This window comes from Micropterus dolomieu, linkage group LG02, assembly GCF_021292245.1.
Source record: "Micropterus dolomieu isolate WLL.071019.BEF.003 ecotype Adirondacks linkage group LG02, ASM2129224v1, whole genome shotgun sequence".
Classification (NCBI taxonomy): domain Eukaryota; kingdom Metazoa; phylum Chordata; class Actinopteri; order Centrarchiformes; family Centrarchidae; genus Micropterus; species Micropterus dolomieu.
Genome location: NC_060151.1, coordinates 12,948,253 through 12,971,410, shown reverse-complemented (window position 1 = coordinate 12,971,410; position 23,158 = coordinate 12,948,253). Strand labels below are relative to the sequence as shown.

At 39.5% G+C, this 23,158-nt stretch overlaps 1 protein-coding gene across 5 annotated transcripts; it reads right to left on the bottom strand.

Annotated features, from left to right (window-relative positions):
* Positions 1–4,721: 4,721 nt before the first annotated feature.
* LOC123986794 (myosin-11) lies at positions 4,722–23,149 on the bottom strand. Of its 5 annotated transcripts, none has more exons than XM_046075199.1 (23): positions 23,079–23,149; positions 21,734–21,860; positions 20,816–20,867; positions 19,113–19,464; positions 18,814–18,916; positions 18,499–18,634; positions 17,027–17,125; positions 16,654–16,710; positions 16,475–16,543; positions 16,123–16,212; positions 14,738–14,847; positions 14,256–14,332; positions 13,755–13,996; positions 13,373–13,483; positions 10,157–13,069; positions 9,534–9,681; positions 9,101–9,206; positions 8,106–8,262; positions 7,871–7,963; positions 7,408–7,494; positions 6,806–6,947; positions 6,371–6,462; positions 4,722–6,185 (listed from the first exon to the last, which is right to left on the bottom strand). In XM_046075199.1, exons 2-23 carry the CDS (start codon positions 21,751–21,753, stop codon positions 6,129–6,131), a joined length of 5,313 nt encoding a protein of 1,770 aa, XP_045931155.1. In that variant the 5' UTR covers positions 21,754–21,860; positions 23,079–23,149; the 3' UTR covers positions 4,722–6,128. The 5 variants fall into 5 exon arrangements, with proteins under 5 accessions (XP_045931155.1, XP_045931172.1, XP_045931137.1 ...); XM_046075181.1 differs by having other exon boundaries at positions 4,723–6,185; positions 14,256–14,521; XM_046075190.1 differs by lacking the exon at positions 23,079–23,149 and adding an exon at positions 22,769–22,895 and having other exon boundaries at positions 4,723–6,185; positions 14,256–14,521.
* Between the last annotated feature and the right edge of the window lie 9 nt (positions 23,150–23,158).

Below are 23,158 nucleotides of genomic sequence, written 5' to 3'. Positions count from 1 at the left end.
TTATCTAAACGGTGGGGGCATTTTTTTCACAGCATGAGTAACACTGACTGTTTACAAGACAAATCAGATAAATAGTGAAAAAAATCTTTAGCAGAAAATGTACTGAATGTAACATTTGGAAGGCTATAACTGTAAATAAATGATAAACCTTTTTCAAAGCACATTTCACACCCTAAAATACAAGGCGGCTCCTGTGTGTGGGTGAGTGTGTGATTTGTAGCTTTACATCTACACTACCTTACTGTTACTATACTGCTGCTATGATGTCAGGCCTGTAAATGGGTTATGCGTTCAGTTTGGAGATGGCAGACCAGATGGGGATGTGAAGTGTACTATTGGGACAAAGAGCCGATAACTCGTACCCAGCGAGTTATTTAAAGGGCTGCCTCACTGCAGTAGGACAAAGTGGACCATGCTCGACCCCACTCAGGATTAGAGCTGCAGCGCTTGATCACATGTTGATCACCTTTCAGGTTATCAGCACACGTTCTCCTGATTCAGTTCAAGTGTGATGTCCTTTGTGGTTATCCCTGTGTGGTACAGAAGACCCCAGTCAGAGCACAGGATGTTTACTCAAAGCTCAGTCAGACATGAGCATAACTGGTTCTGGCAGGACACTCAGGATCAGGAGCATGGCAGGTACTCCTATTATACAACTGTGTAACCGTCTGTTTGGTTCAGTCTCACCAGCACTCATGCTGTTCATGCTTACTTGCGGTGTGTTTCTGCACCTCCTGCTCATTGTTCTATTATCTATAGCTGTAGGACGTGGCCTGTAATTGCTGTTGGGAATAAAATCAATGTAATTGACCCATTTATCTGCTGTTAACTCCTGTGTTTCATCTTAATAGTACATGTAAAACCTTTGAGCAAGAGCTTGTAACTACTTTCAGTGGGGAGTAGTTTATTACCTCTGGAAAAAGTACACATGTTTTTAAAGAGCTACAATCACAGGCAAAGAGGTGCTGACCCACTGCTGAGTCAAAGAATAAATTTTGACATTTTAATTTTAACTGCTGTGTCTGAAAAGTATGCTCTAAGAAAAGTAGGAGTTTCTTATTTAATGACCATGTCTTTATGAGCTTTGCTGGTGGATGTGACAGCAAGGAGAATCTTAAGGAGTTACCTGTTTGAAGAGTGACAATGAAAAACAAAATTTTTTATAACTTTCTTAACATTAGAACATGCAGAACAACATGAACAAGCTTGTCTGCACCAATTCAAATACAACTGTGTTAAACGTAACAACATCTATTTTATCACACTAATGTTAGAGGCAGATGGCCGGCATCCTAAGTCTTTCTGAGTGTTTCCTGAGTTCTGCTCGAGGTTTCTACCTGTTAAAGGGACATTATGTAATTTTCAGCGGAAACAAGCGCTGCGATTTTAAGATTGCAACCAGGTGTGTGCTCATACGCTTGAACTCATGAGCGAGCATAATCTGAAACACAACCGCTTTCACAAAAAGATCCCATAATAAACGCGGAAACACTGGCATGCAGGCTATGGATTTTCTCCAGACATGCTGAGTCTCAAGGAGGGACACCCCCCTCTTCCCTCTCAAATACTGTAAATCTTTGCACATGTAAATATTATTTAATTTCACATCATTGCACATATGTGGCACATATATTTCTACTTGTATTTATGTCAACTGTTAGCAACTGCTCGGCGCAAACCTGCAAGCTAACGTGACTATCTCCGTGTTTCTGCAGCCTTTCTGATGTCTCGACATTATCAAAATCTTGTTTGGTCTGACAGGCTTCAATAGCTGTGGCGTGCACAGGGCTACATTTTGACCAGGTGTCCTCAAATAAGAAGCAGAATAGTGGCTGTTCCAAGCAACAGAAAAAACAGGCGTGTGCTTCATTTCTAAGTGAGGTTAGAGCCATTGACAATAAGTCAGTGAAAATTTGATTAATTAATGAGTGATTTCATTGAAAAACTACATATTGGCCCTTTAAAAGTGACTTTTTGTTTGCCAGTGTCGCCAAGTGTTTGCTCATGGTGGTATTTGGGGTGTCTGTATACAAAGATTACGGTCTAAACTTTCTCTACATGAAAAGTGCAATGAGATCACTTATGTTATGAATTGGTGCTTTATAAATCGAATTGAATTGAAATACATTGACATTTAGCGACACAATGTTTTCAGCTGACATTAGTATTAGCACTTGACATTCCAGCTCCTTAATAACAAAGGGTAATATCTTACCCCAACAAGGTAATACTAGAATGATACCAATGTCAGAGCGAATAACCTGGTAATATTAATGAGGCTCTTGATAATGTTGGTGTCTAATTTCTGTGATTACTGTAATGTTATGACCTTGAGATTACCCTCCTGTTTTTAAAAAAAATAACTATGAATTTGAGGTGGAAAATCTGTCCCTGTTGTCATAGTAAACTGTATCTGTGCAATGATTAGAATGGAAAGCTTCATTCACGTAGTACGTAGGTTAAAAGGAATGGTGTTCCCCGGTATCCCCCTGTTGTTACCAAGGTATAACCCCCCTTATTACCTTGTTATACATCGTAAAGTGATACCACGTTCAATTACAGCAGCCCAGTGATTGAGGTTTTTTGGGGTATTTTTTGCTAGAGGTACTGTAGAGATACTCTCTGTTGGCAGCCAACACCAACAAAAACAACCTACGGTGGGGAAGAGAGGCGTTGTGCACTGACCCAACAGAAAGAAATGCAGCATATAGACACAGGACTTTTTTAGGGAGCTGTTCACTAACCTTCCTGCTCCAGTTAGGGAATATGGTCCAGACCAACCTAATCAACATCCTGTCTCATAATAATAAAGTGTGCTCACCTCTGAAAAAGCACAGGGGGACCAGGTTGAATTTCAGGTCCCTCTTCCTGTGAGGCGACATCTGCATTCAGTAAAAAAAACTTTAATCAAACCGTTCTGTCATTCTAACTCATATAAATGTGAGTTTCTGTACCAACCAAACTTTGCTTGTTTGTTTCTGACACATTTTGCTGAAAGCACATACAAGAGTGGACTGTATCAAAGTGCTTCCCCAAATACCAATCAGCCTCATGTGTGTGCCTCCATGCCGAGGCTAGCGTTGCCAAACTGATGTCGGTGCTAAATTTATAGGTGAACAATGTAGGATTCATCCATTGTCATGGAAACACTGACAAATTTGAGTTTGAGCAAACAAATTGCATGTAGGTCACACGCCTCTGGACCTGATTTTGTAACACTATGATCTAAATCAAATTGGGGGGGTGGAGTCCTTGCAGCTCCTCCTCGCAGTTCACACCAATTTGCAAACACAAACACAGATCAGTATCACACATCAGAGGAAAAATAAGCAGAATTGTCATCCTGTCAGCTGTAGTGTGAATGCGACTTAAGTGTATCATCGGGAGAAGCTGGCTGTGCTCACTGATCAGGGCAGCCTCAGTGCTGGTTGCAGTAATTGATCTTTGCATGACTAAATGGGCCACTTATTTTTGCAGCCTGAGCAGGTGCACCAGTGTACTGATGTTTCTACATGAGCCGCTGATCAGTCATGAGGACCGGGAGCGTTTGTAGGCCAGCTTGAATCAGAACAAACCCTGCAGCTGCACACACACACACACACACTACACCACACACAAGGGAATGTAGAAACAAAAAGAGAAGTTTATATTTGAGATATTTCCTTTCTTTATTCTGTTTAACATGTTTTAACCACAGTAAATGTCACATTTAGTATTAGAAACACATGTAGAGGAAATAACAGTAAATGAGATTAAAGCCACGAGAGAGCTATTTCTTCTATGTTTCTCACGCTTGAAATTCTAATCACACTCAAACACTTCTGTGTGCATTAGCCCTTTAAAGTCAGTGTAGATTTCTTTCTATTTCTGAAGCAAGAGAAGTTCTTTAACATGATCATTTAGAGAGAAACAAATTGAAAAATCATAATCATGACAAACTAATCTTACCTCATGGACACTGCAACTAATGATTATTTTCATTATCGATTCATCTGCCAATAATTCATTTTGATGGATTAGTGCTTATGTCTACAAATTGTCAGAGAATAATGAAAAAGGTCCATCTCAGTTTCCCAGAGCTCAAAGGGGCCTCTTCAAAACACTTGTTTAGTCCGAAACTCGAAGATATTCAATTTACAATTATATAAACAGAATAAAAAATAATAAAAGAGTAAAAATAAAAAGAAGCAAATCACATTTTTACTTGACTTCTTCCGATCGCCTTGCAGATGAATAGTTTAAGATGACTATAAATTCCAGAGGTGCATAATTATATCCATGATGGATAATGTTAAGAGTCAGCTTTCCTCTCTCAAAGTGTCGGCTCATGTGAGTTTCACACGAAGGAGTCAAAGTGAAGGAAAGATGAGCATTGGTTTATAATGAGGTGCGATGTTCCTCTTTAGGAATATGACTCCAAGGAACAGAGCAACATTGAGATTAAGTCTTCTGCAAGGACACTGAGAGCTATGATTTATAATGTACACAGATATCTGGAGGGGTAAACATTTATTATTAAGGATCTATGTTTTCATAGAAACACACTCATAAAAGCTCTCAATGTAACATTATAGATAACTCTAGGTTTACACATATTAAGCATTCAGAGTTAACTGAGGAAATATCTATGAGTAATGTGATGCATGTAACTTAAATGTCAACAGCATGTTTAGCATTGGTAATAAAATGTCATTTAGATATGATTACAAAATGTTTGAGATCTCAATGCTGTGAAACCAGAGTTTCTTCTGATTCTTCTCCTTCTGTATGGCAACTGGTCTGATGTTGGAGGCTCTGCTGAAGTGTGTTGTCACTTGCAGGCTGTGCACAGACCTGATGCTCCACTAATACACCCACGTGAGAACGGCCATCAATGTTTTCCAGCACCAGACTCCTCATTAGCTGCCAGGCTCCAGAGTGCTCAGGTTCACACTGTCGCTGCATGTTGAGAAGGGCTCTTAGTTCAGCTTTCTGTTGACCAGATATCCAAGCCTCACACTGTGCAGATATCAACTCAGCTATATCAACACTGGGGACACTTTATTTTACTGTAAGTGGCAACATATCACATTTGCATATGGATGTCATGAGTTTGGCATGTTCTCCAAAAACTTAATCAGGCATAAACTTCCATATAAACTCTGTGGCCTGTTTTTTATAGGGGCATGAATGCATATGAGTGTTATGTATATTATGTTGTGTGAAAACACATCTACCTCTGGGACAATAAAGACTACATATCTTTACCGAATGCTACTGATAATAAGCCATTAATGCCATTCACACACTTTATAAGTTCTGCTGAATGTTTGTTTCCAACATTGCAGGCAGTTAATTACTGAAGCTCTCACAATCACATATTGTCAGAGGAAAACAAGGAAACATATGTGCAAATGTGCTTTTGTCTTTGGTTCCCAGACAAATAAGGTGCAACTACTTTATTGTCTGTCTTCACATAACTGAATGACGCCAGACTACAAAATGTTCATACATTATGACTAATTTTTTCATATATCAATAAAACATAGTAACATTTCTTGGCCTTATTTTATTTTGCAGCTCAAATAGTTTTGGTCTTAAAATGCCTGCATGTCTGATTTTGTTTGCAGCAGCTACAGAACAGATTTCAAGTTTTAAAAACAGATAGAGGTACACCAACATGAGTGTGTTTCTGAAGATGCCTCTCTTGCCTCATCTGGTAGAGTAAATGTATTATGCTACATCTAGTGGTGCAATATGTTAATAACAACTGATTTTACACACTTTTAATGAAAACACAGGCAGTGTGTGTCAATAAGTCACACTGTGCATTGTCCTGAGTGAGCACTATTTTACAGTAAACCTTTAGAAAGGTTTATCTAGAAAAGCCAATGTTTGTTGCTCCCTCTAGTGGTATTCTGATGCTTCTCCCTCTCTGTCTCTCTCTCTCTCTCACATACACACACAATCTAGGCTTGTTTTCAGCAACAAACAACAACAAATCAATTTTTTACACAGTACATACTTTTACAAATATATAACACATATAGTAAAACGACAAAGCTTATGTATCTTGTGTCTTTAAACTGCGCTGACCAAACAGCAGTTTCACTCTGAAACACAGATTCCACCTTCTCATCTTGATCGGATCAAAATGACTCAAACAAATTCATTCTTTCTTGGATGGAAAGGCCTTCTTTTAAACTCTGCAAGTCAAACACACATAGCAAAAATAAGACATAAAAGACAGAGAGAACGTTCTTATCTCTTGTTAGACAGAAACACTTCACTGTGAGGTTAGGGTTAAATAAGGATTATAAATTGTATATTTTACAGGAACATTTTGAATTTATGACAGAAACCTTCCTTTTGATGCAGGAGCAAGTTTTACCTTTGATCTCACTCCTCTGATCTGACGTGTGAGGGATGATTTCACTGTTTTCTTCAGAAAAGCAGCATTACTTGTGTTTGTCACAGTGTCCTCTGAGAAAGCAAGAGGGTAGGAAGCACAGAGAGGGAGGGAATTAAAGGAATAGTTCAACATTTTGGGAAATAATCTTATTTGCTTTCTTGATGAGTTAGAAATTGATAAAGGTGCTGGTGAGTGGATTTTGTTACCTTTGGATAGTTTTCATGCTAAGCTAAGCTAATAGAAGCGCTAGCTGTAGCTTCATATTTACGGTACATATGAAAGTGTTAGCAATATTCTCGTCTAACTCTCGGCAAGAAAGCCAATAAGTGTATTTCTCCGAATGTCAAACTTTTCTTTAATGAAATGTTAAATGCTTGAATGTGTTTGCACGTCTCAAAGTAAAAAGTGTCTCACCGAGGCGCTGTCCTAAAGCCTCTCTGCTTGGGGACCAGGTGGCGAACTTGAAATCTTCACAGAGTTTGTTGACATCATGACGGGGTTCATCCTGGCTGTTTGTATAGAGGGCTTTGAGCTTGTTTTGGGCATATATTTTGTCCTGTTACACACACACACACACACACGCACGCACGCACACACACATCAATGTGAAATCATAGATTGTTCTTTAGTTCTAGAAAGATGCTCTTTTCATATAAAGGATAAATATATTATCAGCCATAGAAATAATATGTTTGAATTTGTAACTTTAAAGTTGCATCCTTTACAGACAGAATGTGATAAATTCTATGTAAAGTTTTATGCAGTTGCCTTTATCAAGTTAACTTTCACCTTGCTTTAATATGCCTCAGTCTTTAGGTAGATACTAAATGGAAGGAGATGTTTTTTTTGTTGTTGTGACATATTTGCTTTTTTTGTTTAATTTATGTTCACCCACTAATTTCAGCAAATACAAAATGTTTTTCATGTATGACTGCAGAGGACTCTCTAAAGATTATGTTTGCAGTCTAATCTTGTAATCCAGCAAGATCCCCAGAAGTTTAAATAGATTTCAGTACCATGCGAGCAATCTTCAACTCTTCCCTGAGAGAACGAGCTTCCTGTCTGAGAAACTGCATTTCTGCCTCCCTTGCCCGCAGAATCACCTGTAACATAAAATACATAAAAACAGAACAATAAAGTACATATTAGGGTTCTTCAGTAATTTATATGTTGTCTTATAGTAAAAGAGAGAAAGTTATAAGTGCAAACATGTACTATATACCTATATCATTATTCCACCTTTTCCGTTCCTTTTCCTGCACTCTCTATGTACACAAGTATAAATTACCTCAAATTGGATTAATTAAAGATAAAAGATTTGCAAACTGGAAGAAAGAACAGCAACTCAGGCTACATTCAAACTCATGGTGCTAATTAAATACACAGACATAATCACTACTGTCTTGGTAGAAAGAGTTGAACAATTCAATTGACAGATGTTTAGATTGTCAAAGCACTCATTGTTTTCCTGACACTTACCTCCATCTCATAGAAGTCATTTACTTGAGGAGCAACATGTGAATGTTTCCCATTTAGCGAGAAATGTAGCTGATACATTTCATCTGTCTCTCTCTTAAGACAGGGGACAGAGGGAAAAGACACACAGATAAATTCTATACATGTACATCAACATGTTAACTGAACACCGATAAAAGATAAAGATTAGTCAGCTACACTGTCTGAGACAGCCTTTGTGAAAAGAAAATGTGGATACCAGTTTCTTTTTGAGCTCCTGGTTTTCTTTCTGGTACTGCATCAAGGATTGTCTCTCATCTTGCAGCTCGTGGTTCAGCTGAGAGTTTTCCAGGCATTTCTGAGTGTGCTGAACCGACAACACTTCGAGCTCTTTATGCATCAGCTGGATCTCCTTCCTGCAGGGGCAAAGCAGAAGCACAGATCATGGTGTACAGTAAACAGTAAACAGGCAGAGTTTGGGAAGAAACTTTACTGGGAGGAAGAAACAGATACCAGGTTAATACTTGTACTACTCTTACTCTTGTAAATATCTTGACAATATATATTTGAGTGAGTAAAGAATCTATTTGAATATATTAAAAAATGTGTAATTTGAGTTTTTCCCGAATTAAACATGAGGTCACTCTAATCCAGTTTTTGGTCTTATGAAGAGATACACACCTGTGTCCATGTCACGCTCTAGGTATCAGCACCATGGACAGTGACACAGGCCGTGACCTCAGCTGCCACACCTGCAGCCACTTGAGGGCTCGTTAGGCTGTGCTGTACTAACAGGGTCACAGAGGAGACTGCAAGATTCCACTCCACAAATTGGTTGATTGTATTACCGGCTACTGGTGTGGTTTTTGCCTAGTAGTGAGGTCAAGAGGTTTCACATCTGTATATATTTCCATTTTTTCCCCGCCTTTCCCTCTTAAGATTTAATTTTTAAGTGACAAATGGTGAGTTTTGCTATCAAGTGTTACTAATTCATCCATCCATCCATCGTCAACCGCTTATCCTGCGTACAGGGTCGCGGGGGGGCTGGAGCCAATCCCAGCTGACTTTGGGCGAAAGGCGGGGTACACCCTGGATAGGTCGCCAGTCCATCGCAGGTGTTACTGATTTAGTTTTTCAAATCCATCTTGAATTAAAAAAATTAAATTAAATTAAATCCCACTGTAACCCCTGCACCCGCCCCATACCATTTACACTGACTACCAGTTCACTGTGAAAGGACCAGTGGTCACTCACTCATGCTCCATTTGCAGTTGTGTGATGTCAGCACTCTCCTTGGTGTGCTGAGACTGTCGGCTTTTCTCCAGCTCCTGTTTATGGGCTCTCCTCATTGCTACAATGGCTGCAGAAAGATATGACAACTTAGATAACTGTTTACCAGCGTTACCCTGAGGAAGTTCATTTCTGTTCATCTTCAGCTAGCGTTCATGATGAACAATATCTCCCTTTAAAGAGATTTTGTCATTCAACTAATGCAGTTCAACAATTCGGTTCCCATGTTATTACAGAAATGTCCTTTATTCAGCACTGCTAAACTAGAGCCCATTGTTTGTCAATGAACTAATATCCAAATCCCCATAAAAATGTATTTAAAAAAAAGAGTGAAACTCAGTGTGTATTGACTTAATAGGACTACAATGCTTTTATTTTTGTATGACTTTGTCTTTACCTGCCACTGTGGCAGCTGTCTCTTCCTGCAGCAGCTGGTCTTTCTCCTTCAAAAGTGCTGCCACCTCCTTCTGATGCTGCTGCTTTAGATCACCTATCAGCTGCCTGTGCGTTTCCTCCATGGCAGTGCAATCGTCATCACAGGATGCCTATGTTGATATTAAGAAAACATTCTCTATTGAGGTATGTGTATAAGTAGAGAGAGAACCTATAGTGTTATATGGTGGTAGTGTATGGCAGTTTAATGCTTTTTGATATCATACTCATAGAAATGTTTTTTAGCAGTGATGATCAAGTTTGATATTTTGTTCAATATGTTATAAAGAACAAATAGACATGTATAAACTCTTAATACGTTTTAAAAATGTGTAGCATCAAAGATGGGCAAACTATTTGACAATGCTACACTTAAATACTGTGCTATGCTCTTAAAAATTTTTGACCAAAGGTTTATCTGTAAAAAAAAAAAAAAAAAGGTACAGTACCATCAATCTTTCTGATTGAATCAGAGACAGACTCTTTCCTGAATGGTGAATTTTCTTCTCCATTAGTGAATCAAATAAATACATTTTAAAGATGTATTACTTAAGAGAACAAGTATCTGAAGAAAGAAGGTCTTTGTACCTCTAGATCTTTCCGGTAAGCCTCTCTTATGGCTGCTGCATCACCTCCCACCTCCTCTTTTGTTTTTCTCTCCATCACAGTCTGGTCTGGCAGGGAGGAGGTACTTTCAGTGAAAGCAGGTGGCTCTGTGTAGGTTTTGGTCTGTTTCTCTTTGGAAACACAAGACTTTATGTAGTAACCATGCAAGTGTTTCATCTCCTCTTCATGGATCCGTTGCAGTTCCCTTATCTTCTCTTGAAACTCTGTTTCCAGTTTTTTCATCCGTTCCTTGTGATAATCCTCGACTTTACGTATGTCTTCCAGGAGTCTCTGGTTCCCAGTTTCTACAGATATTATCTTTTGCTCGGCACGCTCTAGCTCTTCTCTTAATACACTGTTGTCCTCCTGAAGCTGACATAAGGCGTGATTAAAAGCCTCCTGCTCATCCTTTAATGTGAAATCCTCCTCTTTGCACAAAGCTTGTCGTTTGTCCTGTAACACCTCACTTAGCTGCAACTCCTGCTCTAAATCCAAGGCCAGCCTGTCTGACAAATAAATCAACTTTGCCTGCTCCTGCATCCAATTTATGTCAATTGCGGAAGCATTTTCCCACTTATTGTTCATACTACACTCTACTCCATTGCCATCAGAAATCTCCTGGCACAGTTGGCGTAAGCACTTAGCCCGTCTTTGCAGACGGGATAGAAGTCTTTCTAACCAGTCTGGGTCTTTCTCTGCCCCCGCCTTTTTGACACCAGCTTCATCCTTTTCAGCTGGTTTTGCAGTTACTTCTAAACCTCTGCACTCTTCCTGCACTTGCTCCTCATAAGGAGCCAACTCTGGGGGATTGATATCTGCCAGACCCTTCCTTTGATGCTCCACATCTTGATTATTTACTTCAGTCCCACTCTCATATTGGTGCTGAAATTTTAAGGCAGCATGAATGAGCTCTGCTTCAGCACAGACTCTACCGATGGCCGTTTCTAAACGCTCATTGTTGTCACATTCGGCTCTCCCAGACTGACTCCTTGATTCTGTTTTTAAGGCTATTCTTTGGGAGATTATGCTTTTGTACCTGTGTGCCACACCTCTACCATCCTCTCTAGGTACTAAGAGTAGTTGTCCAATGCCATGTTGACTCTGAAGGACGGACACCATTTTTTCTACTACAAATAATTCCCTCATTAAACACTTCTCGACACTTTCCATGTCATCCTCTGAGGGCAATGTATTAGTGAGTTTACTTTTAGTGCTAATGTTGTTCTCACCTCCAGCTAATGTCTCATCATTAAGGATCTTGTCCTCTACTTTGCTAGCATTATGTGATTCATGCTGTCGTTTCTCCGCATCTCTCTCCCCGTGCTGAAGGCAGGCAGCAGCCGTGGCTAATTCTCTCTCAAAGTCTGTAATATTAATTGGAGTGACATGAAGCCTCTCTCTGCAGGCTTGTATGATGTTCAGTGCGACCTGAAACCTGCCAACCAACATCCTGAAGTGGTTTTCTGTCTCCTGGGCAAAGCGCTGGTTCTTCTTGGTCTGACTGTGAAGCAGCAGACTGAGGTGCTGGGCAGTGGCTCGACTCTGAGTGAGCTGGGAGCAAAGGTGGGGGTCCTGGCAGCTGATGTGATTCTGGTGGTCCTCCAGTCTTTGCATGATGTCCCTTAGCTTCTCCTCTGTTACATAAAGCTTGGTTTCAAGTATCTGGATCACAGACATAAACCTTTCTGGGTCATCTCCTGCAGTGACGACAGGTCTTGCATGTTGAACGGCATTTGAGCTGTTGGCCAACTGGCCACTGTCATTTCCAGTGACAAGATCAGTTGTCTGTTGTTCTCTCTCATGTTGCTGAGTAGGCTCCGAGGATTCATCCTTCAGCTGAGAAGAGGCACAGGTGCAAACTTTTAACACTTCATTAAGCTTCACTTCTGTCTCCTCTAAGCTATTGCCTAAGACTTCCATCTTCAGCAACACTTCACTGAGCTCTTGCTCCTTCCTGTCCAGGAGTCTCTCGTAGCCTTCTCGTATGTCCTGTGTTTCTGTCTCTGTCTGCTGTACCTTCCCTAAGGCCAGCTGTAGTTCCTCACAAACTCTCTCATATGAGTGCTCAATATTGTAGTAGTGTGTCTCTTCTGTTTTCAAGCGGCTTTGCAGCCTGCTCACCTCCCCATCTGCCTCAAATAACTGGTTCTGCAGCTCTTGACAGCGACGGGCGAGCTGCTCTCTTTCCTCTTGAAGTTTTTGCACAGCAGACACTGTACATGCTAGCTCCTCTTGAAGCTGTTGTCGAGCCTCCTCAATTTCCCTGGTCCAGATCTGAGTCTTATTCAGGCTCCCCACCTGCTGTTCAGCCCTGTCTAGTCTCTCCTGAAGGTCCTGTGAGTGTTGCTCTGCCTGTGCCAGGCTGGCAGCCATGCTCCTCCGTTCTCTGTCCTGACTTGCTTGAAGGAGCATGAGGTGCTTCTGCAGGCGAGCCTCTTTTTGAGCCTGTGCTTCCTCATTAGCATGAAGTTGAGTTGTCATCTCTTGGAGGTGTTTCTGCAAACGCTCCGCCTCCGGCTGGAGACTTTGGTAATTCTGCAACTCCTGCTGCAGCTGCGTCAAGCGCGACTCAGCCTCTGTCCTCTGATCCTCGCTGGCCCTCAGCTGGGACTTCAGGGAGGCCACACAACTCTCCCACTCCATCTGCTGCTCATGAAAAATCCGGCGATCTTGCTCTAGATGGGCTTGTGCCAGCGCTGTAGCATCACCTGTGACCAGTAACTGTGCTTGTTGAGCTAGGAGATCTACTCGTCGCCGCAGTTCAGCCTCTCTGGCTTCCTCGTGACTCCTCCTTTGAGCCTCCAGCTCAAAGCGGAGGTCATGGTTTATCTTCTGCAGTCGCTGTAAAGCCAATGCTTGTTCCGAAGACGAGTTGGGATTTGAAAGAAGATCATTCTACAGGACCACACTGAGCTTTAATTAGGACAACAACAGTTTTGCATGCTAATATTTTAATATAGAATATGCAGTTACTTTTTCTATGTGTTACTACATTAATCATAGTATACATGTAACTTATACAACTGTGTAATAATTTAGTCTTTTTGCAGGACTCCATAAATAAATCTGAAAGCAAAACCTAATTCTCTTATATCCCATATTCCCTTTTAACTGTAGAACAATGTGTATTTTCACAAAATGGTAGGGGGCATGACTTCAAACTGACTAGTGCCACTACAAATGTCTTCTGTGCTATACCTGTGGATAAAGCCTTTCTCTTGAGTGACTTTCTTTTTCTTGCTGTAGCTCATCCTGCAGATTCCTGTTCAACTGCTGGAGTCGAGACAGTTCCTTCTGCATTTGTTCCAGCTGTAGAGAAACAGTAACAAACTGTCATGTATTCAGGTGAACATAAATACATTTGTGCATTTCTGATTCTTACGGCATTTCTTTCAAGACTGAGTTGCTTGTTATTTCTTGCTTGTGACGCCTTATTAGTTGGTTATGGCAGAAAAAAAAGGAAGAGTTTTTTCTTGATTTCTTTGTGGCGGAACTACTACTGCACACACACACACACACACACACACACACTCACACACACACACTCACACACACACCCCAACTCTCTATGCGATCTCACCTCTTTGACAAGTAGCCCAGTTTGTTGCTCACAGGACAATTTTTCCTTCACTTTCGTGCGCTCACAGGTGATGTTTGTTGACACTTGTTGCTCCTCACTCTGGGCTGTTGTTTGAACTTGCTGATCGATTTCACTCCGCATGTTTGAATGTTCGTCAAAACACTCATCTTTTGACAGCATCGTTGTGGAAGTAGAGCTGTTACTTCCAGCTCCTTCAACGCACAATGATGCATCCGCCACACCTGCAACAGAGGGTTTAACACAGAAAATAAATATAGTGCAGTGCGACATGTACTGTAACAATATGTAGACATGAAACACTATGTCAGTCTCTGTCTGTTTCCCTGTGGAGTAAATGTTTGGTACGTGATTTAGAAGCACCCTTAGGTATAGAAGTAACAGTAACCTCTACATCACATTTCAGTTTAATTTAAAAATCAATTACTAAAGAAAATCTGCGATGACATTGTTTTATCTGACTCATTTTGCTCAGTGACTGACCAGTCTGTGTGGCCGCAACAAGAAGCGTACACTGATGACAGGAAGCGCCTTCACCCTCCTCTACCTGCCGTGGAGGACTGATGGGAGACAGAGCAGAGGAGGCGGTGGGTGAGATGGGGGAGGATATATAGGAGGAGGAGATCAAAGACGATGCAGAGCTCTGCTCCCTCTCTGGCTGCAGCTCCTCTTTTTCCTGCTGTTGCTTGGATTCATCTGCATAGTCACTGGTTTGGTGTTTCTCTTGAGTCTTCTGCTCTGAAAGGGAGCTGTGAGAAAACTTCTTTAGACTATATACAAAGGGTAATTTGCAAGTATGTTCCACTAACAGCTGTAAATTGGCTTATTAGGAGTTAAGGTACTTCATGACGTAAACCCCTAAAGCCAGATACCTAGAGATCTGGAACAGTATAATACATGGTATGTACAAATCTGACACCAATCATGCAGCACTTGCAGAAATAAAATATAACAACTCTGTTTACCTTGTGACGTCAGGTGTAAGACTAGGCCTCACATTCTTCAACACTGCTTGAACCCAGTTGCGTCTCATCCCAGAAGTCATAGCACAGAGAGTGTACACTCCGTCTCTGGTCTGTGAAAAGAGAAATATCATTCATTACACACCTTAAAGTGGAAGGTCGGGGATGCGTTGATTTCTAAAACTGGTTTCCAGTTGAATTTCTCACAGTTTATCTAAAATCTTGGATTACTTTGACTTATGTTGGGTAATATTGAAGAAGCTTGACTCCTGCTGCCCACCTCCCTTTACTCAAAAAAAAAAACAAAACAATTCTATAGGATTTTTTATTTATATGTCAAGTGATGAAATGTGTGTTCTTTAGCCTTCTTTCATATAATATAACATGCTGTATAGAAGAATTAGATATGCATAGTGGATCGTTATTGGTATGTACAGTATAAAGGAATAGGTGTTATTTTTATCAGGTAATTGCAATCCAACCAGAACCAGACAGAAAAAAAAGAGTTTATGTTAAATATCACATACTGTAAAACTACAAGAATGCCTGTTTTTTAAGAGTTGCTTTGGTTCCTCTTATTTTGGGAAGCGTGCAAGAGATATTTCCTGCTCTGTCAGGTATTCCTTCAACTTTTCCCAACAAAACACTGTACGAGCAGGCAGTTGACAACAATGTAGTTTTTATGCCACGCAGAGAATTGCAGACAAGCATATTAAAGCTCGAGAAACACCAGAAAAGAATGCTAAGTTACAGTAAGTATAAAGTGTCTTTGCCTTCATTTCAACTGAAATCCAGCTAAGATTGTATAGAAATAAATAATTCACAATATAAAGAGGGAAACATAGGAAGTGGGGTTTAAACATTTGAGTAACACAAACCAAAAATCAACCTTTTCCAGACAGAATACCAGTGAAAAGCATCAGAGAGCCTGTATAATTTGCCACCACAAAGTGCTTCTATGGGTCCACACCAAACAGTCTGTGCAGACTGAAACATTCCTGGTAGAAAAGCCAAAGTGCGTACAGTCACAAATGAGCTGCTGATCCATTCATCGACCAGCAGTGTCAACCAAAAGCAATGCCTAAAGATCCTTGATTCTGATTGGTTAGACACTACCATGGACTATATGGCCTTTCTAACTGAAGCAGCTGAATTATTTTATTTTATTGCTCTAAACATTTAATGAGCCATTAATACATATGTGGGTAACAATGAAATCACAAGAAAATACATCTACAAAAATGTTTTTAAAATACTCCAACATCTGCCTTCATCACACTTGGCACATTTTATAGCGCACATGTGATTTAATATATGTTATCAGACTCAATGATCTTTATGCCTTTTTCACTGATTTGATTGTAAATTTGAGCAACTATTGAACTCACATGAATTTGAAAACCACAGTTCTTCTGATCTGGGTAGTCTGTGATGTCATAACATGTGGACAAGTTTATCTCACCGTCCACATCAGCTGCCTGAAAATCAGGGAACAAAGCAGCTTAGGGCAAATATCTGTAACATAAAGCTAGACGTTCACTCACAGTTAATGTTGAGTAGAGAGTCATATGTCTGGGTGTCTGATGTCACATTTGAAGAGTTTGTCTTTTTTTGTTTTACCTATTTAAGTTTGCTAGGATCAATCTCCATACTGGCAGACATATGAGCTTCTTCTTCAACTCTAAAATTACATTTTTTTTATCATTTAGCATAGTAGAATATAGCAGGATACCAGCGCACCTCCTCGGCAATTGAGTCTTTGTAGAACCTCAGGATTTGGCCAGTCAGGACAAACCAGTGTTTCAGCCACTATAGGAGACATATTCATAGTCAAAGCAGAACAAGATTATCAGCTCGTCCGACCTGTAATCATGCCACTGCTTCTCAAAGTTTAAGTGACAGTGAATTGACCAATTCACCTGTCCAGATGCATCCTGTCGCATCATCCATCCTTTCTTAAAGTTGAGTAGGTCAGACTGAAGAAGAAGCAAAGCGTCTTACGCGGCATACTAAAGAAATACTGTATCTCATAATCATCGCTACTGTTGAGTATCAAAAAGGTATTATCCACAAATTACATATATTACTTTATTGATGAACATCATCATTTATATGTGATATTTTTGGGTTTTAAACACCAAAGGAACCAAAAATAGTCAGCAGACTCAAAGATGCAGAGGGATCTAGTTAACTCCACTACATGCAGATCTTCATTAGTAAAAGAGCCAGTGTTTGTGATAGATCGTGAACAAATCTTAAACTTTTTGGAAAATGTGTTATGATCAGACTCACAATGGCAGAGGCCTCAACATCTCTGCACTCAGGGGATTTGGGCCGGCAGTAACGAGGTAGGAACGAGCCTGAGACATCAGGAGCAGAGTGTTTCAACTCCTGGCACAGAAAAGAGGGTAAAACTGACACTAAGGTTTTATGTTTTTCTTTAAAAATAATCTTCTCTGTTTAAATGAGTCACCATTAAGTTACTCATATAGGGGGTTTGCTGTTATTTTGCGCCCAAAAATGACACAAGTCACAAGGTACAGCAATTAGTATTTACCTTCTTATGTGACAACTGAATGAGACAATATTTTAATAGTGAGATAAACATCAAACTCCTGTATGCAACTGAAGTCTGAATGTTTTACACAAGGATTCTACTTACTTTACTTATTGCTCAATTTTGAATCACATTGATTTCTACGTCCACAATCACCTGTTTGGTATTCAGAATTTCTAAAATATTACTAAAAACTGTCTTTCTACTTTTTTATCAGGTGATTTTTTTGATTTCCTATATATTGCCTGCCCTTCCATACCCTGATGACTTCCACTTCATTAAACTCTTTGAGGTTTAATTTTGGCAGCAAATTCTAAAGAATTTTTATGAACATAATTTTTCGCATGACAAAATACACACATTGCTGTGGTATGAAAAGGGCATGAAACATTAAAAACACACAAACCAACAAAGCCTCATCCTCAAGTGCGCTGGCACAAATGCATACAGAAAACATGCACACAGAAATTAAAAGGTAAACGTAAATCCCTGTACTGGCTCCAGATAATAGTACTTCTTCATGAAAAAGAGGCAATGTTGTCTGCTTTTGGAATTTAGAGAAGTAGCAATGTAAGGTCAATAATAAATATATCTGAGATGCTTCTTTCTTAATGGCTAACTGAACAGAATCAGCAACACAGTGTTTGATAAGACAGTTTGATAATCAATGCACAGAAGAGACAATATCATTTAAATAAATGGTGAGTAGCGCAGGGCCCAACATGCGGCATACCTTCAGTGACCAGCAAGACACAACCACACACTTCTGCTTGTCACACTCATGTCATCTTTCTTATTGTCTAGACCAGTAATCAAATCATTTGAAACTAAGATAACAGCTGAGACAGAACCATGATTGGCTCTGAGTCTGAACTGATGTGGATTTAGTGCTTCATTTGGCTTTTAAGTTAACAAAGTTTTTTTGATAAGCAGAACAGCAAAAAGATCAGATTGCGGCAGTGTCCACCTTTATATGGACGGACTACATGAGTCCGTTCCAATTGACTACGCAAGAATAGTAGTGAACTAATTCTTATACGTCTGTAATATGCTGATTGGTACAGACAGACAAAAGGATAATGCCGCCTAGACATCTCTGGCCTGTAAAAGCCTTCAGTCCAACATCATGTAACAGATGACAGTTACATAGATATATCCATATGACTTATGTTTCATAAATGCACATTAAAGGTAAAACTAAAAGTACCTGTTTCTTTACTTTGTTGCAGTGATGATGACATTTAGTGGTGGAAACCAAATACAAGGAAGACTCCAGAGTCTCAAAGGAGCTGCTTGCTTTCATTTTCTCAGCACTGTCACCATGACACTGGTCTTTGTTGTCCCTTTAATGATAAAAAATGTAAACGAAACAGATTGACAAAACTAGTGACTACAGATCACTAACATTTATCATCCATTTTAAATATAGTTCAATAACAGTATTTCAAAGAGCAACCATAAAAAGCTAAATACAGGAGCATCTGAAATTATTTTTTTTTTTAAGTTAAAAACAACAACAAACCTGATTTGGTCCTCAGCGGAGGACGGCTGGCCACAACGCAGGGCTTTCTCTTTTGTGGATTGTCCTTTTTTTACTTGTGAACTTGAAACTGCATGGTCTGAATCTGTTTCAGAGACAGCAGTAAAGAAAAGAAACAACAGCTGTATATAAAAAATTTGCCTTTTTTGTGGTGCAATTTAAGAAAAAAATAAATAAACAGCATAATGAAAAAACACATTAAAATGTTTCTTACTCTGTAGGACTTTGACTGTAATATAACTTCATTTGAACAGACATATATTAATCATGAATAAAATTACCGTCTCCAGCGGATCTTTGGTCGAGTCTGTTAAGAGAGCGGCTGCTTCTCATGAACGGAGCGGCAGTGAGAGAGGAGGTGTGGAGGGATGAAAAGCTCCGGCTGCTGCAGAGGCGCACAGCTGGTCTGGCTGGATGAGATGCTTGTCTGGTACCCTGGTGGCCCACACAGACTTGGTTGCTGAGGCTGCTCCTTTTCAAAGTGCCACCAGCCTTACTGCCACCAGAAATCGAGTCACTACCTCTGCTGCTGAGGCTCTTGCTCCTTCCATAACTAACATAACTGGTTTTAGACGTACTGCTGCCAGCCTGTTTACCGCCACTAAATACAGGTACTGTTGATGCCGCTGGTTCCTTTGGGAGAGTGAAAAAGAGAGCAAGAACAGAAGCTAAACAGTGATAATAAGTCTAAAAAGACAGACTTGTATGGTTGTCAGTTTTGGGGATGATAATTTTTAAAAGTCAAGCATCGCACCTTCTGCTCACCCCCATCCCAACTTGGACTCTTTAACACATACAATCCAATCACCACGGGAGAGAACCTTTAAATCCTCACAAGAGCTCTTAATTTGCTTAAGTACCATCTGACCGACAATGTGATCATGGACAAACACACACACACACACACACACACACACACACACACACACACACAAACACACACATTAAACTTAATCACACTTGAGCATTGGAAAGCCATCAGACATAGGCGGTCTATTCCAGTCTCAGGAGATGCAACCTCACCAACTGCAGAGGCAATCAATCTGTGGCCGGACCACAAGACAGAGAAATCAATTAGAGGAGGCTCGAAGAGTCCTGACTTAGCGACTTGTGCAGGTTTTTACTGCGCTGACTTGATCTTTGGCCATTAATGGCTACATAACTCAAACCAAATGCATACATGTCCAGTAAAAAAATATGCACCCACTCTGAGGAAATTGTGTCCACATTAAATGAACACAGAACATTGTTAATATAGTTAATATAATATAATTTTAAGCCCTTTTACATACACATTTGATATTATCTATTCTGCTTGAGGAAAGTGGACGATGTACTTCAACCCTTCTTAAACCAGATAGCAAAGATACTTACCAGTGAGCTTCAACACTAATAAAAAGGGGAATCAATGATTTTTCTGTCATTACTGATAAAAAAAAAAACAGCAAACAGGCTGAGCAGATGTGTCAAATTCAGCACACTTTGTCTTTTTTTCCCACCACAAAATTAAACAACAAAAATGTAAATTTTCTCTGTTTCTGAATGTATTTGTTGTGGTAACATGTTAACTGAGTTGATGAGTATGATTCAGGGTTTAGACACTCACATGTCTTTTGGGGATTGTATTTGAAGGGCCTCACAAGATCCAGGACATGATTTCACAACTCAAAAGAATTTTAACAAAACTGCTTTGCTGCAAATCATAAACTTGGAACAGATGATTTAGTCTTTGTTGTCTCTTTTTGAATCTCTCAGTTCTTTTTACAAAGGTTGTGTTTTAATTATACTGGAATGACATGCCCTTTTAACATATGCTGACAACAGCTGTACATGTTTTACACTTTTGTTCAAATGTGTTTTCCAGCACAGCCGAGCAACAAACCTGGTATACCGGGTGGGATGGGATACATTTTAGGAGAATGAAAACATAAAGTAAGTCATATTCAACCAGCATTTTTTAAAGTATTCTGAATGTGGCACTCACCTTCCCACCTGTCTTCTGTGTAGGTTTATTGGTCTTAGAGGTCTCATGCCACCTGTTATAGATAAGATTAAGACTGTTAAGAACAAATCACCCTGCACTTTCAGAAAACAATTATTTAGTGCAGGTTACAATGTTATTATATTTGATTTGGCTATATTCAAAGATGTATATATTTACAGAAAGCATTATTTTACTGGAAGGTGTCAATAAATTCAACCATATTATGTTCACTTGTAAGGCAGCTCGTGAACAGCTTGTGGGTGTAGCCCAAGTTAATGGAAATAGTATGTAGTTGCAATTATTACTCTATGATGCTGTGTATAAGGAAAAGAGTTTCAGACTAATTCAGATTAAGCGCTAAATTCAAGTTATTGTTTATTTTGATTCCCTTTATGCCAACCTGACGACGCAACGAGACATTTCCCAATTAGCCTTTAAAAATTGCAACAAATTGTCTTTTTTTCTTATTTAGCTGCTTATGACCCTGCTTGGGAAGCTGTAATTAGTTCAGAGGAGATGGAGGGGCATTTTACACAAAGTAAATTAGCACCCAGAGTTAGGAGGATGGTGCCAGCAAATATGATTTGGCAGTCTTGTGAGTGTAATTTAGAAGCTACACACAAAGTCCAAGGATCTGTACCACATGTGACTCTCTCACATCAAGAAAGAGAGAATTAACACCCAGTTGAGTGATCACATGTAGAAACAGAAGCTACAACATAGTTGTTAGAGTGTAAGCAAAAGTCAAACTTCTGTCCATAAAGAACTGTACATGCTCACCTTTCTTTTCTCATTATGATGTTACTCACATACTTTGTTTTTATTAAGATCTTATGGTCACAGCAGTGTATTAATCTTTTAAAATAAAATCAAAGCAATGGTTTCAATGTTTTATAGGAAACAGCTTCATAAGCTTACCTTGGCTTCTTGGACATCATTTTTAGCACTCACAATGAAAGAACCTGAATGAGACTTTTAAGATAAACGTAAGAACTTCTGGCTGATATTGTCATCCATCTTCGGAAGAGGTGCGCTCCCTCTCACTCTAGCAAAAAACAGGGAGAGCAAATCACGAACAGGTCCATGCAACAGTGTCCCAAGGAAACACACACACATAATGCCCTACAGAGTTGACAAACTCCATTAGAGTTTTGCAGGATTAGGCCAACAGTTTAACAGGATTACTACACTGTAAATGTAGTGAACTTGACGTACCTGCCTACAATGTCTAGAAATACTCCAAATGTCTAGTTTAAATCAAGACACAGCATTTAAATTACAAGAGCACAATCCAGAACATTAGTGGAGAAACACACACAGCGACACAGCTATCACTCTGTGTGTCTGTGACCGGACCTGAACTATCAAAACTTCTTTCTTAGATACATCACGTTTATACACCAAGAAATCAATTATCATGCAATTAGAGCTAATCTGTACCTATAACCTATATGTAACCTATATTAGCCATCTAAATGTCTGTGTTAAAAAAGTGTAAAGTGTCAGACTGAGATGGAAAATGATTAGGAAAATACAGCATATCAAAACAAACACAAGTAGAATGTTAGGTAAACAAAGTAAAGTAAATTCCTCCAGTCAAGACCAAGGTAGAAATGAGGTGATCACATTGGCTCTAATTAATGCAAGGCTTACACACAAGAACAGAAGATGCTTCAAAGACAAATAACAACTTTACAGTCTGAAACTGATCATCACAGGTGGTTCTCAAACTATTTCTGTCCTGCTCCCCTTCAGAAGATGAAAAAGGTTCATGCGCCCTACAGCACACATAAATGTATTGAATTCTTATTAATCGTTAACAATATTGGGGGAGCAACAAATAAAAAAGAAGCCAAGTTAAAATCGATTGAATTAAAAGAAAAAATTCAGGTCAGCATGATAGCATCAGCCAACTATCTTTTAATTTCCCTGCATAAATCACATGCAGCTTACCTCCCTCATGTTTGAGAACCACTGGATGAGGTCTCAATGGTAGTCTAATATTGTAAAACATGCAAATGTGACACGCCCTTTTATCAATGACATTTACACTTTCTCAACCCGTAAAACTTGCCTTTGGACGATGTAACTAAACCAGCCAACGTTGAGAATTAACCTCGTTGAAGTTGGTTTTATTGTAGTTAAATCGGAGAAACGTTATGATAAAACTGCACTTTCAGATCCTACTTCTATTTTCCCACGAGACTTGAATGTAGCACATTAAATGTCTGCTTCTTCCCCTTACGTATTTTATTATACCTACCTGTAACAGTAACGGTAACTTGTTATGCAGTTCTCTTAATCTTTAAATATATCCACCCTGTTTCTCCTCTCTGACAACAC

Bases quoted from the DNA above. Each gene is read 5' to 3' on its own strand.
- LOC123986794 (XM_046075181.1), bottom strand. From the start codon at position 21,753: ATGATGTCCAAGAAGCCAAG. The intron at 16,711-17,026 runs GTGAGTCTGATC...CTTCTTCTTCAG, and splicing joins ATGTTGAGGCCTCTGCCATT to TCTGACCTACTCAACTTTAA. The intron at 6,463-6,805 runs GTGAGACACTTT...TTGCTTTCTCAG, and splicing joins GGCTTTAGGACAGCGCCTCG to AGGACACTGTGACAAACACA.